This window comes from Schistocerca nitens, chromosome 1 (genome assembly GCF_023898315.1).
Source record: "Schistocerca nitens isolate TAMUIC-IGC-003100 chromosome 1, iqSchNite1.1, whole genome shotgun sequence".
Taxonomy (NCBI): domain Eukaryota; kingdom Metazoa; phylum Arthropoda; class Insecta; order Orthoptera; family Acrididae; genus Schistocerca; species Schistocerca nitens.
In genome coordinates this window covers 496,376,853-496,390,695 of record NC_064614.1, presented here as the reverse complement: position 1 = coordinate 496,390,695, position 13,843 = coordinate 496,376,853, and the positions used below count along the sequence as shown (strand labels likewise).

Below are 13,843 nucleotides of genomic sequence, written 5' to 3'. Positions count from 1 at the left end.
TTTGTCCTTGTTGATTTTGATGCCTGCTTCATCTAAGGAACAAGAACTTGCTTGAGGTGTCTATCAAGTGCTCCATTGTCTTTGGAGAACACTAATATATCATCTATATAGGTATAGCAATGGGGAAATGCTCCCACATCTTCACAGTGTTTTGACTCCATATGGCATTACCAAGAACTCAAACAAACTGAAAGGCATGATGATGACAATTTTTTGAACATGCTTTCTTGCAATCAATGCTAGTTTGTGGATAAAAACTTGAATGTTTGGTACTGGGTAGGAGTCATGCACAGTTCAAGCATTCAATGTACAGTAATCACTGCACACGTGTACCGACCTGTCTTTATTTGGAACCACTTTCATTTTCGAGGCCCATAGGCTGTCAGATTGTTGAAGCACACCACATGACATCATTTGATTTACTGCTTCTTCTTCTGCAGTGTTCAGTTTTTAACAATCTAGTCTACACAGCTTGTGTTGTACCATGGGTTCCAGTGTAGTAATAATGCTATGGACCGTTCCATTTTGTATGGCACACAAATACATTGATTGCAGTGACACTAGTATGGGCCAGGGAGGCAGGCGAGGCAGAATGCAAAGTACATACCTGTGTAAACTTGTCCACCCAAGTTGGCTGTGGGTGTGATTCTGGTGCAGTCAATGAGGAGGCTGTGGGTCCCATAGATCAGCATGTGCATTGCTATTTTAATGCATCAACAATATCACAGGCCATGTTGAGTTCCTGGGTAAGTGACTGAAGTTTCAGGCACAATGAGGGGCTTTCTTCACGCGCATCCAGGAATTGTAAGTGGTTTGTAGTCAGCTTGTCCAGTGCAGTGAAGGTTTGTTGCATAAGGTGGCACTGATACAGGGGATGGAATGGTGATGATGATGTGTGTATCATGGTGGTACAATGCAGACCATTAGAACTCAGGGGAAAGTTGGAAGTGTCACAAGAAGTCCACCCTGACAACTGGTTGCATTACATTGGCTACGTAGGAAGTCCACATGCATTGTACTCCACTGGTGAAAGTCACTGGTCTGGTCATGGTGTTGCATACTCATATAGGAATGTCACTGGTGGCCACGAGGTGCAGAGGTTCTAAGGTGGATCACACCGTAGCAAGGTGATGTGGGAATATACAGATGTTGGACCCTGTGTCAATCAGTAACTGAGTGTTGTCTACGACATCCGCATTGACAACACGTCCACCTCCTCGCATGGTGATCGTAGCCAGTAGGCAATTGTTGTAGTGTGGCAGGTGAGTGTGCCTGTTCCTGCCTACTGGTAGCATTTAGGTGCCAGCACAGAGTTTGGCATTTTTGTGCCTTACCACCGAATGTTCAGTGGTACCAGCATGCAGCATCAGCGTTGTCCTATTCTTCCATGGTAGTTTGTCATGGTGGCTGAACATCACTATTGCTGGGGCAGTGCACATGTAGTTCTGGAGTGAGTTGTGGTGAACCAACATTGCAGTGTGGCATGATGTTGTGAGGTGTTCTGTCTGGGTGGCAGCTGTTCTGACACACAAAGGCGTATATTCTGTTGGCCAGTGTGAGTCTGTTTTCCTTCGGTTGCTGCTCATGGGCTATCAGTGCTGTCTGGACTGCAGTCAGCAACTTTGCAACCCAGGTAGATCACAATGTGTAATCATTGATGACCTTCGTGTCAATTGAGTGCTAGAGGTGGCGCCACAGCTGTGAACGAGTGCCATCGTCAAGGCGTGCTTCGTACAACACTTGATATAGTTGTTGTTCTGGTGGGTGTGTGAATCTTCTCAGAATCACTCATTTTGCCACCTCATATTTATTGGAGGGTGGCAGTGACAGGAGGATGCTTGTCTAAGTAACATATTAGTGCAACAAATTTTTCTGAACTGTCTGTAATGTCATAGTGTACAAAAAGCCTTCAGCTGTAGCAAACCATAACACTGCATCATCCACACAGAATGGCAGGAGCTTAATGTTTGGTTTGGTGAGGGGGCATGGTGTGCTGACAGCTTATGTGCACGTTGGATGTTGTGGTTTATAGTTGCTGTACTGTTTGCTGTATGGTAACTGTGGTGGTGATGGCAACATGGTACTGTGATTGTTTGACTGTTGCTGTTGTTTCATCTTGATATGGAATGCCACCTGAGATGAGTCCGTGGAAGCTTGAAATGCAGGATATTTGCCACAGCTGTCTGGTGACATTATGCCACTGAGGTTGGCACCAGTGGTAGTGACCACTGGAGGAAAGCCAGTTGACAATGTAGGGGTGGAAGCCCATTGTTGTTGTTGTGTGGCCTGCATTGGTGACACAGTGGTCATTCGAGGTGTGGTTTGTCACATTAAATTTTCTATACAGTGAGGGCACTGTATTAATGCATACGTGGAGTACTGATGTCGTGTTCCTATTATTGGACCTGTAGAGTAACTAATGCTGCAGGTCATCATTATCAACACACAAGATACACTATTAATTTGAGGTTGATCAAAATTTTCACTTTTTTCATTATGTCAGTAGTCACCATCACTTCACACATCCACAGCACTCACTCGAATGTCTGGCAAGACGGTGTAGTAAGCATGGAGCGTACGCTGGTGATACAATCACAAATACAAATCACATATTCACAACTCAGGGTCATTAATGTGGTGAGTTTTCATAGTCTAGCCTGAATTATTACCAACCATGCTGCACTCAGTACACACTGTTTTATTTACACTCAGCACAATATGTAGCAACTGTTCAATACTAAACCACAGAGTACTAAATATGGCTCCAAAAGAGAGTCTATACATTGTCCATCAGCAATATTATTGTTCAGAGTCACCACAAATCCATTTCTTTTGAACTACATTTCTGCAGAAAACTTCAGCCACAAGGGTCAATTATAGAACAAACAGATGGATCACAAGGGCAATAAGGATTTCATACCGGAAGAAGAGACTACTTCATAAAATGTATAATTTGAATAATTCCTCACTTGAATTACACATATACTATAAAAAATATTTCACAATGCTAAGAAAAGTAGTAAGAGCAGCAAAAACAATGCATAACAATGAATACATTTATAAATCAACAAATGAAGTGAAGGACATGTGGAGGGTTACAAAAAAATCTGGCAAAAATAGAGTATCATGTACAAGCAAATAAAAAGCTAACAAACTTCTTAAAAGAAGCGACCATGCTGAGCAACTCTTTCACAAGTGCTGCTGATAACATGATACAATCAAACATAAATAAGAATACCCAATTCAATTAATATGAAAGAAGTGCATGCAGTAGGTCAATGTACATCAGCAACATCTAACAAGATGAAGTAGTAAAAGCAATAAAAGAACTAAAAAACTCCAAATCTGCAGGCATTGATTATGCCCCTGCAACAATCTTAAGGAAGTGTGCTCTGAACCTAATTGAAATATTTGCACACTTATGTGAGTGCTCACTTCAAACAGGCACTTTTCCTGATGTACTGAATACATGTAAGATTATTCCAGTATATACAAAAAGTAAGAGAGATAATGTAAATAACTACACACCTATCACAGTTTTCTCTTGCATTTCAAAAATATTGGAAAATGTTGTAGATGACAAACTTACAGAATTTGTAAAGAAAAGCAATATCCTACGTAATGAGCAACAAGTGAGAGGTCAACTAGAATGGCCATTTATGATGGCATCAGCTGTGAACTTAGCCTGATGGACAAGAATCAGGAGTCAACAAAAGTTTTTATCAGTCTATCAAAATCTTTTGACTTGGTGGATCAAAGGATTCTGCCGTCAAAGCTTGAAACGTATGGTTTTTGAGGTCTGTCCAACAACTGGTTCAATTCCTTCCTGGGCAACCATAAGTAAGCAGTAAGCATCGACTGCACTAATAACTACCAAAAAACTATTTCTCAACACTTTAAACATGGAAAGTCCAGGATGGGACAACAACCTGCCTCAGGGCTTACATCCCTGCCATAGATCTAGATGTAAGACCTATCACATAAATCATTGCATTACCACCTACTCCAGTCCTATTACAGGCTTCTCCTATCCCATCAAATAGTGGACTACCTGTGAAAGCAGTCATGTGATCTATAAATTAAACTGCAGCCAGCTTTCTACTTGGGCATAACAACTAACATGCTCTCTGTATGCATGAATGGCCACCACCAAACTACGGCCAAGAGGCAGCTGGACCACCCAGTTGCTGAACATGCTGCCCAACATGATGCACTTCACTTCAATGACTGCTTCACAGATGCGCCATCTGGATCCAACCTACCAACATCAGCTTTTTTGAGTAGTACCCATGTACAGGTGGAATCTCTACAACCTTCACTAGTCCCTATCCTCCACCTACCTATCCCTTTCCCTGCTCCCACTCCAGAACTTCATACACATTCTATCCCACCAATTCACCTACTAGTCTTCCCCCCCCCCCCCCCCCCACCCCGTCCCCAGCACAACTTTCCTACTCTGCACCTAGCAGCCCATACTGTACCCACCATGACCCTGCTGTATCTTTCCCCACCCCTATAGGTTGCTGCACAAGTCAGATAGTCAGATGCAGTTACAGTTCACAGTAGGGTCCTAGCACCCACAGACAATGGCTATGTTTGTGTGAGTCATGTTTGTGTAAGTTTTTTTATTTTAGTAGAAGAACTGTTTTTATCAGAAAGCTTAAATGTTCAGCAGACTTTTTCACTGTGCCTGTCTGCAACTCAACACCTACTCCATGTGGTGAGTAGCAATCTATCCTTTTCATATTCTTGTTGCTTCTGTACTCTTGTCAGACTATAATTAAATATGGTGTACCCTAGAATCAGTAATAGTACCACTTTTGTTCCTTCTGTATATTAATGATCTAAGCTTAAATGTGTACACTCATAAAATAATAATGCCACAATTCTACTCAGGGGAAAGTAACAACTATTACGAAAGGGATAGATTGCTACTCACTGTAAGGATGATATGTTGAGTTGCAGACAGTTATAACAAAAAGACTGTTACACACAGAGCTTTAGATCAAAGCCTTCTTCAGAAAAGGAAGGAAAACACACACACACACACACACACACACATACACACACACACACACACACACACACAAAAACATATCTGTGATTCCTACATTATGCTGGCTGGATACATCTCCTAAGCCTTATTTGCTCTCTAATGGTATTTTTGATTGATAATGAAAGTGAATTTAGAATGAACCAAAAAATTCACAATCACAATACTAGAAGGAAAGAATATTGGGTTTATCGGCATTTGCCTGGAGTGATTTAGGGAGATCAGGGAAAACTTAAATCTGGACAGATGGATGTGGGTTTGAACTGTCATCTTCCTGAATGTGAGTCCAGTGTGCTAACTACTGCACCACCTTGCTTGGTAACTACAATATTAGAAGTAAAAGGAATTTCCATATACTGTAAATAGATTTCTGTTGAGGGCAACCATGGCTAAAATAATCCATGTTTCTCAACTAAACCACCTTCAGCTGTATATAAAACTTTCACAGGAACATGATGGGTTTTATAATGTCAAATTGCATCTTCAGGCGCACATCTACAAGATAGTAAATGTAGAATCGACATCATGACAAAAATAAATTAATAAAACAACAACTCAGATACCTATCCCAATAATCTATGCTCTATGGCAACCAATATGAAATGCTCACAAGTCTGTAAAACATTTAAGCCCTGATAAGGGAAGGAGGGGAATCAACCTTCTAAAAATAAAATACTGTTACTTGAAACAAGCAGGATGTTACAGTTCAAATTGACCAGTAGACAACTTGACATGTAAAAATGGAAAGAGCAAAATAAGACAACAAGAAAAGGTAAAAAGCCCCAGCTAGCAACACTGAAAACTCATGGTTGAGAAAATCCACTTCATACCAGGAAGCTGGCAACCCTCCTACCACCTTGCTGTGCAGGGCTACACTGCAAGTCATTGTGCTCATGTCTGTTATGAAGGGCACAAGCACCACCACATGCATAGCAGGAAGTTAAAAACATTTTCACACATATCCAAATATCATGATTGAGGCCCCTTTGACACAAAACAACCAAATAAATTATAAATTACTTCAGTGTAAAACTCATTAAAACCAAATAGACTAGACACAAGAGCATACAACAAGCTCAGAATCAATAACCACACAGTTGAACAACTATGGCATTATGCCCTTGAAAGAAAATCATATCAGTTTTTCAACTGGTCAATTTGAACTACGATGCCCTGCTTGTTGTGGGTAGCAGTATTTTATTCTGAGAAGGTTGAGCTCTCTCCTTTCCATATCACGGCTTAAATGTTTTACAGATGAGTTAGTATTTCATATTGGTTGTCACAGAGCATAGATTATTAGGATACGTATCTGTTCTTTTTCTAATCATAATGTTAACTGTACATTTCCTATCTTCTAGATGCATACCAGATGTGATTTGACATCATAAAACTGGCTGTGTTCCTATAAAAGTTCATATACAACTGAAAGTGTTTTATTTCAGAAACATAATTTCCTGCATTCTTGTCTAGATTTCAAAATGGAGTTTTATATTCTGGCACAAAAGTCTGTAATAGATTTCCGGCAGATATCAGGCTGAAAATTGGAAATCACTAGACATTCAAAATTGAAGTAACCTTATGAGTCACTCCTATAATGTAGAAGAATATTTGTGCTCTGAGGATGTAAATGTCAGTTAACACTGATATTCATATTAAATGAACTTTTAAATTTTCCTATATATAGCCAGCTGTCAGTGTTATCTGAAATCAGTGAAGTTAGATAAGCATTTAGTATGAACTAGTTGATAAAATCAGCAGCTGCTCGTCTGTTAATCATCACTGGACTCATTCCACATCCAGGATTTATGGTACATTATGTGTGAATGAATGCTTTGATTTCTTACCATACTCATTATCAGTGAAATTGCAGTATTAAGTTGGAGTCACTATTGGATAATCTGACCACTCATCACAATGTTTCAGGATGAAACATAGGTTCTGTTGTTTCCAGTTATGAGGATCAATAGCACAGCTTGCTGCAACAAAGTGTAGATGTGAAGCCTGCTCTTCCACATTCCATGTCATTAGAGTAATTTATAGCCCATTTGGCATCCTGTTAGTTCTTAGTGTATCATTCCAGTACTCGAGCAATAGAACACATGACACTGCATCTGTGCCTCTGTATAACTACTTATATTTTTAGTTCCATTATTTCCCACACAGTTTTTTCTATTTACTAGTCAGTATTTATTCTATTAGGATAAAAGTTGCACATATAAACTTGTTTCTGTGCACTCAGAGTCTGTCAATTTCCCACAGTTTATACTAGTTGCGTGCGCACTGTTACTTTATCTGATATTGTCACATATAATTTATGTTCATAACTATGCTTCCTATCATCTACTGGGTAAGGTTTACACTATTTACACTAATATTCATTTCTTTTTTTCACCTTCCTTTTACAGACTGCCATGTCCTGGGTTTTATTTCTGTTCTGACTAAGTAGCACCTTGAAGTTTGAAGAAGTATCAGTTTACAGTTCATTGGCTTGGTGATATGTGTGGTTAACACCTAAATCATACTCCATATGTTTTCTTCTAGCTATTTGGCTGCACTTCACTGTTGATGAGTGTTTGTTCAGAGCTTTCTTTCTTCTTCTCCTTCTTCTTCTTTTTTTTTTTTTTCGCCAAATCCCTGTAATATCCATTTTACCACTCTGTGTGTTTTTCACTGTTCATGTCTGTTTGGCCTAGTATTTTTAACACTGATTCTGAGTTATCTATCACACATACTATAATACTTGGCCTGTTTGCCCAAGATGACATGAGAGCTGATAACAATTTCTCTTCCATTAACAGCTGATTTAAATAACTGTTCTTTGAGACTTCTTGTTCTATAACTTCTTCTGGCATTGAACACAGTCCTATGCATCAGACTATTCAACAGACACTCATATTTTCAGTTGCATCTGCAGTGACACTCTTTCCCTCACACTGACATTGTCATATAGGTCTATTTCCAGTTTTATGAACTTCCCTTATAATTTTTGTCAGCCCACTCAGTTTCACAATTGGCATCCTCTAACCCTTACAATATCATACTATGTATTTCCTTGCAGTCTAATTGATGTTCCTACATTTCTCTGCTGGTTGTTTGGAAAAATTTCTACTTTTCTTATACAAACTGCCTAACTGAATCTTCAATTCATTTTTAGCTATCAGTGGACCTAAGAATTCTTTCTAATCCTTTTCCTCACATTCTTATTCTGTCTTGTTTCCTTCTTTCTCCCATTTCTGTTCCTTTTCTTCACATTGCAGCTCTCATTTCACTTCTCTTTCAGCTTCTCTCATTTCTTTTTTCAGACACACTCACTTTTTTCTTGTTCTGGCATATCTTCTCCTCTTCCTGATACCTTAGGGCTTCCATTACAACCCTAAAATATTTCCTAATGTTCTGAATGAGTTCCCTTGAAGAATTTCAGTTTTTGAATATCTAGTGAAGTGTGCAAGTATTCTTACTTGCAAATCTTAATACATGATCCATTGTTACAGAATTTCCCAGTCTCCTGGTCACCATCTAACTTTCATTATTCTGGCATACTGAATAACTATCTTTCAATAATAACATATAAACAAATTTAAAAGTCTTCTCTCAACAGAAGCACATATAAATCACCATTAAAAGAATATATACATGCAGCCTGAAGGGAAAAATGAAAATTTCTATGAAGGCCAGGATTTGTCGCTTCAGACTGCATATATGCATCATAGATATCTGAGACTTGCAAAAGTCTCTGAACCATATAGTTCCATTTCATGAAAAGAATTAATTTACACAAGCAGCCTGCAGCACAGTTTTGAAGTTCCTATAAAGCAGTACACACTAACTGAAGCTCTTGGATCTGTGACACATTTTGCAGGTTTAGGTGGAAGATGTGCTTCTCTGCTGTCATTACTGTTACTAGATGCTATCAGCATCATCCATTTTTTGTATGCCCAATAATATTACACTCTGCACTGTGATATCTGTTCTATTATCCATAGTAGGCATACTTGTGGATTGTAACTGCATAAATTAGACAAACTTGAAATTATTATGACTGTAAAATGGAGTTATAAAAACTCTCTGATACCTTGCAGACAAATATAGGCCTAACTAAAGTTAAAATTGGTCTCATACTCTTAGTTGCTATTGTGTAAAATGTTTTAATGAAAAACGTGGATCCAGGTTATGATTGGGTAAATGTAATGATCTAAGCCAGTTCCAGAAAGAACAGCCAGTACCATCACAGTAGATCTACCATTTCACCAGCATTGCAGCAAATGCACTAAAGTAAGTACCACTTATCAGATTAAAAGATGCTTATATGATTAACACATCATTAAGCTTGATTCATCACTTTCTGAAACCTTATCCCATTGGTTTACACTCAACAGTGCAACATTGTTCTCATCTTTGTAAGAGATGTCCTGAATTTGTTTTAAAAATTAGTGGCTCTGACATCAGCACAAACATGAAAACAAACTCTCATCTACATTGTCTACATGACTACTTAGCAGAGGATTCAGTGAACCAGTTTCAGACTTTTTTTGACTGTTTCACTCTCAAATAACAATTGGGGAAAATGAACCCTTAAGCCTTTCCATACAAGCTCTGATTTCTTTTATTTTGTTACAATGGTCACTTCTCCCTATAAAGGTGGGAGTCATTAAAATATTTTTGCATTGGCAATTGGTGACTGAAATCTCATAAAACATCTTGCCGCAGTGAAAAACGCCTCTGTTTTAATGATTACCACCCCAACTCATGTATCAGACCCATGATATTCTCTTCCCTATTTTGCAATAATAAAAAATGAGCTGCCCTTCTCTGATTTTTTTATGTCTTCAATCAGTCCTATCTAGAAAGGATCTCATATCATGCAGCATTAATCTAGCAGAGGATGGATAAGTGTAGTGTAGGCAGTCTTTAGTAGATTTCTTATATGTTCTAAGTGTTCTACCAAAACACAGCCTTGGTTTGCATTCCCCACAATGGTGTCAATTTAAGTTGTTTGAAAGTGTAATCTCTAGGTGTTTAGTTGATCTGAAAGCCTTTAGATTTGTCTGATTTTTTTGTTTAACCAAAATTTAATGGATTCATTTTAGTATTCACATGGAATACCTAACACTTTTCATTGTTTAGAGTAAATTTCCACTTTTTGCACCACACAGATATATTGTCTAAATATTTTTCAATTGGTTTTGATCTTCTGATGACTTTACTAATAATTAGTAAATGACAGCATCATCTGAAAACAGTCTAAGAATGCTGTTGAGAGTGTCCCCTGTATCATTTACAAAGACTAGAAACAGCAGGGGGCCTATAACACTTCCCTGGGGAATGCCAGATATCACTTCTTTCTTACTTGATGACTTTCTACTAATTGCTGTGGACTGTGACATTTTTTGTCAGAAAATTGTGTATGCAGCTACACAACTGTAATGATACTCTGTAGACATTCTGTGGAATGGTGTCAAAAGCCTTCTGGAAATCTAGAAACGTGGAGTTAATCTGATATCTCCAGTCAAAAGCACTCATTACTTCTTGTGAATAAAGAGCCAGTTTTGTTTCACAAGAATGATATTTTCTGAACCCATGCTGGTTGTGTGTCAATAGATGTTTCCTTTCAGATATTTTGTAATCTTCAAACATAGAATATGTTCAGAAATCCTACTGTAAAGTGATCTCAGTGATATTCAACATTAATTGATATTCAGTGGTATTCAACAAATTACTTCTATTTAATTTCTTGCTTATTGGTGTGACCTGTGCAACTTTCCAGTCTTGGGTACGGATCTTTCATTGACTGAGAATATGATTGCTAGATATGGAGATATTATATCTACTCCAAAACGACCCTAATTGGTATACTATCTGGACTAGAGGACTTGCCTATATCAAATCATTTAAGTTGCTTCATTACTTCTAGGTTATTCATGTTGGCAGCTTTTCTTGAGTCAAATAATGGAATATTTACTGTATCTTCTTTGGTGAAGGAATTCAGAAAACAGTGTTTTAATAACTCCACTTTAGCGGTGTTATCATTGGTAATATCACTTCTGCCATCATGAAGTGAAGGTATTGATTGTGTCTTGGTGCTGGTGTACTTCACATGCAGCCAGAATCTCTAGGGATTTTCTGACAGATTTGGAGACAGAATTCTGTTGTGGAAACTATTAAAAGTATTTCTCACTGTAATTTGTGCTAAATTGGGAGCTTTTGTAAAAAATTACCAGTCTTTGAGATTTTGCATTCTTTTAAATATAGCACACTTTTTTCATGCTTCTGTAACAAGTGTCCTGCACTTCGTGAACCATGGGAGCTCTGTTGCATCTCTTATTAAGTTACTTGGTATGAATCTTGTCAATACTATTTATTTGAATTGAACCACATCTGGCCATTGTTTGCATAGTTAGTTTGGAAGTAACATAGACTGTCTTTTAAGGATGCCTTGTGGCCACTACTCCTTGCATCTGTTTGACACTCCTTATTTACTCAGGACTGTTTTTGCTAAGAGGTCTACTATGTTATTGCAACCATTTGTACTTTTGAATGATTGATTACATCTCTGCAATAAACGCTCTCTGAAAAGAATGTTCAGTGACTAGTTTGTGTAGCATTCTTTATAGTTCAACACTGCCTATAACTTAATTCTTTAGTTCTGCTACAGCAGTGTATGGGATTACCACTGCCTTACATATCTACTTGACAATAAGAGCACTGGTGTTTGCTTAGGTGCATGTTACTATTGTAAAATATTTTTTTACAGAATGCACCAACTTGTGGGATCCTACAACATTGACATGTTCAAACTCTTTCAGCACTCTGCTGGTTCATTCTGAAAGAAAGCACATCTCTGATATAGACATATTTCATCTGCATTTACAAATCCTTGGAGTATTTCAAATAGAGTGCTGTTGGTAGGGCGACTTTTGACAACAGACTGTACTTGCACTACTAAGTTGTTACAAATAGGCTTGTTTTCCCCACCAGCACATGTGGAACACTGTGGATATGATGCTGCAGCACTCACCCTGAGCTGGTGAAGAGGCAGGTCTGAAAATTTGGTGGCAGTGTCTCCAGCAGGCGCTGGCAATAGCGCTCTTCTATGCCCTCCGCTGGCATAACACCTGCCTCAGCCAGGGGTGAAGTCAGTGTTGCCATCTGTGAGGCCGCTGCAGCCACTGTAGCAGGATGGCAATGGCCCACTGCAACAAATATACTGCTGCTCAGTAACTCTTTTTTGTGATGTCAGACTGTGCTTCTAAACAGTCTCTTCCTCCTAGGTACTTCCATAGGCAAAGTAACTAATGTACATTGTTGTACTGATGTACAGCACATAGGTAGGTGGTCTACAGCCTAGAATTTTCATAACTGGAGTTTTGTATTAAACCAACGAAGAGGCGATAGTATAAAATACCTTATCCCCACTAATGCCCAGCAATATCCAGGGTTATATGCCAACTTTAGTGTATCATGTAATTATGACAAATGACATTGACTATGATTTTGCACCTGCTGTTCAAGAGATGTAGGCTTTGTCCTGGAAATGGGTTTTATCGGTCTACCTATGTGTCTGATTAAGAACACAAACAGCATACAGCAGTTTGCACTCTCTCACCACAATGTTTGTCTATGCTTAATGAATATCATACAGACAATTTTTATACAATATGAAGGAAAAGTGAAAACATATGTTGTGATGTAGCTTGACTGTTCTACTAAAATTAATTTTCAGTGTTTTGTATGCTGTGAAGCACAGACAGTGCAGAGTACTGTCCGCATCATGCTAGTCATAATTGCTCATTTTTTGACAATTTTTGTGAACAGTTACTCTATTAATTGATTGCTGTAAATAGCTGAATAATAAATCTTATGGGAGAGAAGAGGAATTATGTCAAGAATTGGAAGCAATTAGTTGTTCATTTTCTTTCTGTTTAATATTTGCTCAACGAAACTCAGTTCCACCATTTGCACAACTGGACACAAATAGGACACTAGGATACGTTAATAGATATCAGACAATGGGCTGTCACTAAACAAATATTTTGCTTCTTGGTTCCAAAGTTATTATGCACAATCTACTGATCTAATATGATTGGTAATGAAACTGCATAATTTATCTTCTGGCCAGACATGATGCTTGTCTTTCTGACCCACACAGTGTGTCACCCTGAAAATGATTTAGAGCAAAGGAGTCTGTGCAGATTCCCAATTCACTCATTCATTCATTCTGTTCCATATAATTTATTTATTTATTTTATTCATCTTTCAGCATTAACATGCAATCGATGTCATCAAAAGAATTACAGCTATCTGTACATTAAGTTTTACATAACAAAATATTACATGGTAAAATATAGCAGTGTTGTGCCCTATTAGCTTATAACTGCCTCTACACCCATATCCATACATAACAGTAAGCCTTAATTTATCAGCATTAACATGCAATCAATGTAGTCAGAAGAATTATAGCTATTTGTACATTACGTGTCATATAACAAAATGTTACATGGTAAAAAATATACCAGTGTTGTACCCTATAAACTTATAGCTGCCTCTACACCCATAACTATACATAACAGTAAGCCTTAATTTATCAATAAATTAGGTCATTTTGACAACTATTCTGAAATTCTTCTATACTATAGAAAGTATTTTCCTTCATCCACACTTTGGTTTTAGTTTTGAAAACTGAGCCTGTATGGGTAAAGTGTTGAATAATTTTATGCCTATGTATTCATAGCTAGATTGGGTTTTCACAAGCCTGGTTGTGGGTATATCAATCATATTTGTTTGTCGAGTATT

The 13,843-nt window shown here is 38.0% G+C and overlaps 1 protein-coding gene across 1 annotated transcript in view; it reads right to left on the bottom strand.

Annotated features, from left to right (window-relative positions):
* Positions 1–13,843, bottom strand: part of LOC126252714 (5-phosphohydroxy-L-lysine phospho-lyase-like) — a 334,596-nt gene that overhangs the window by 93,485 nt on the left and 227,268 nt on the right. Inside the window, exon 3 of the mRNA XM_049953620.1 lies at positions 12,069–12,243. Within this exon, the coding sequence (XP_049809577.1) occupies positions 12,069–12,243 (175 nt within the window). The remainder of the gene's footprint in view (positions 1–12,068; positions 12,244–13,843) is intronic.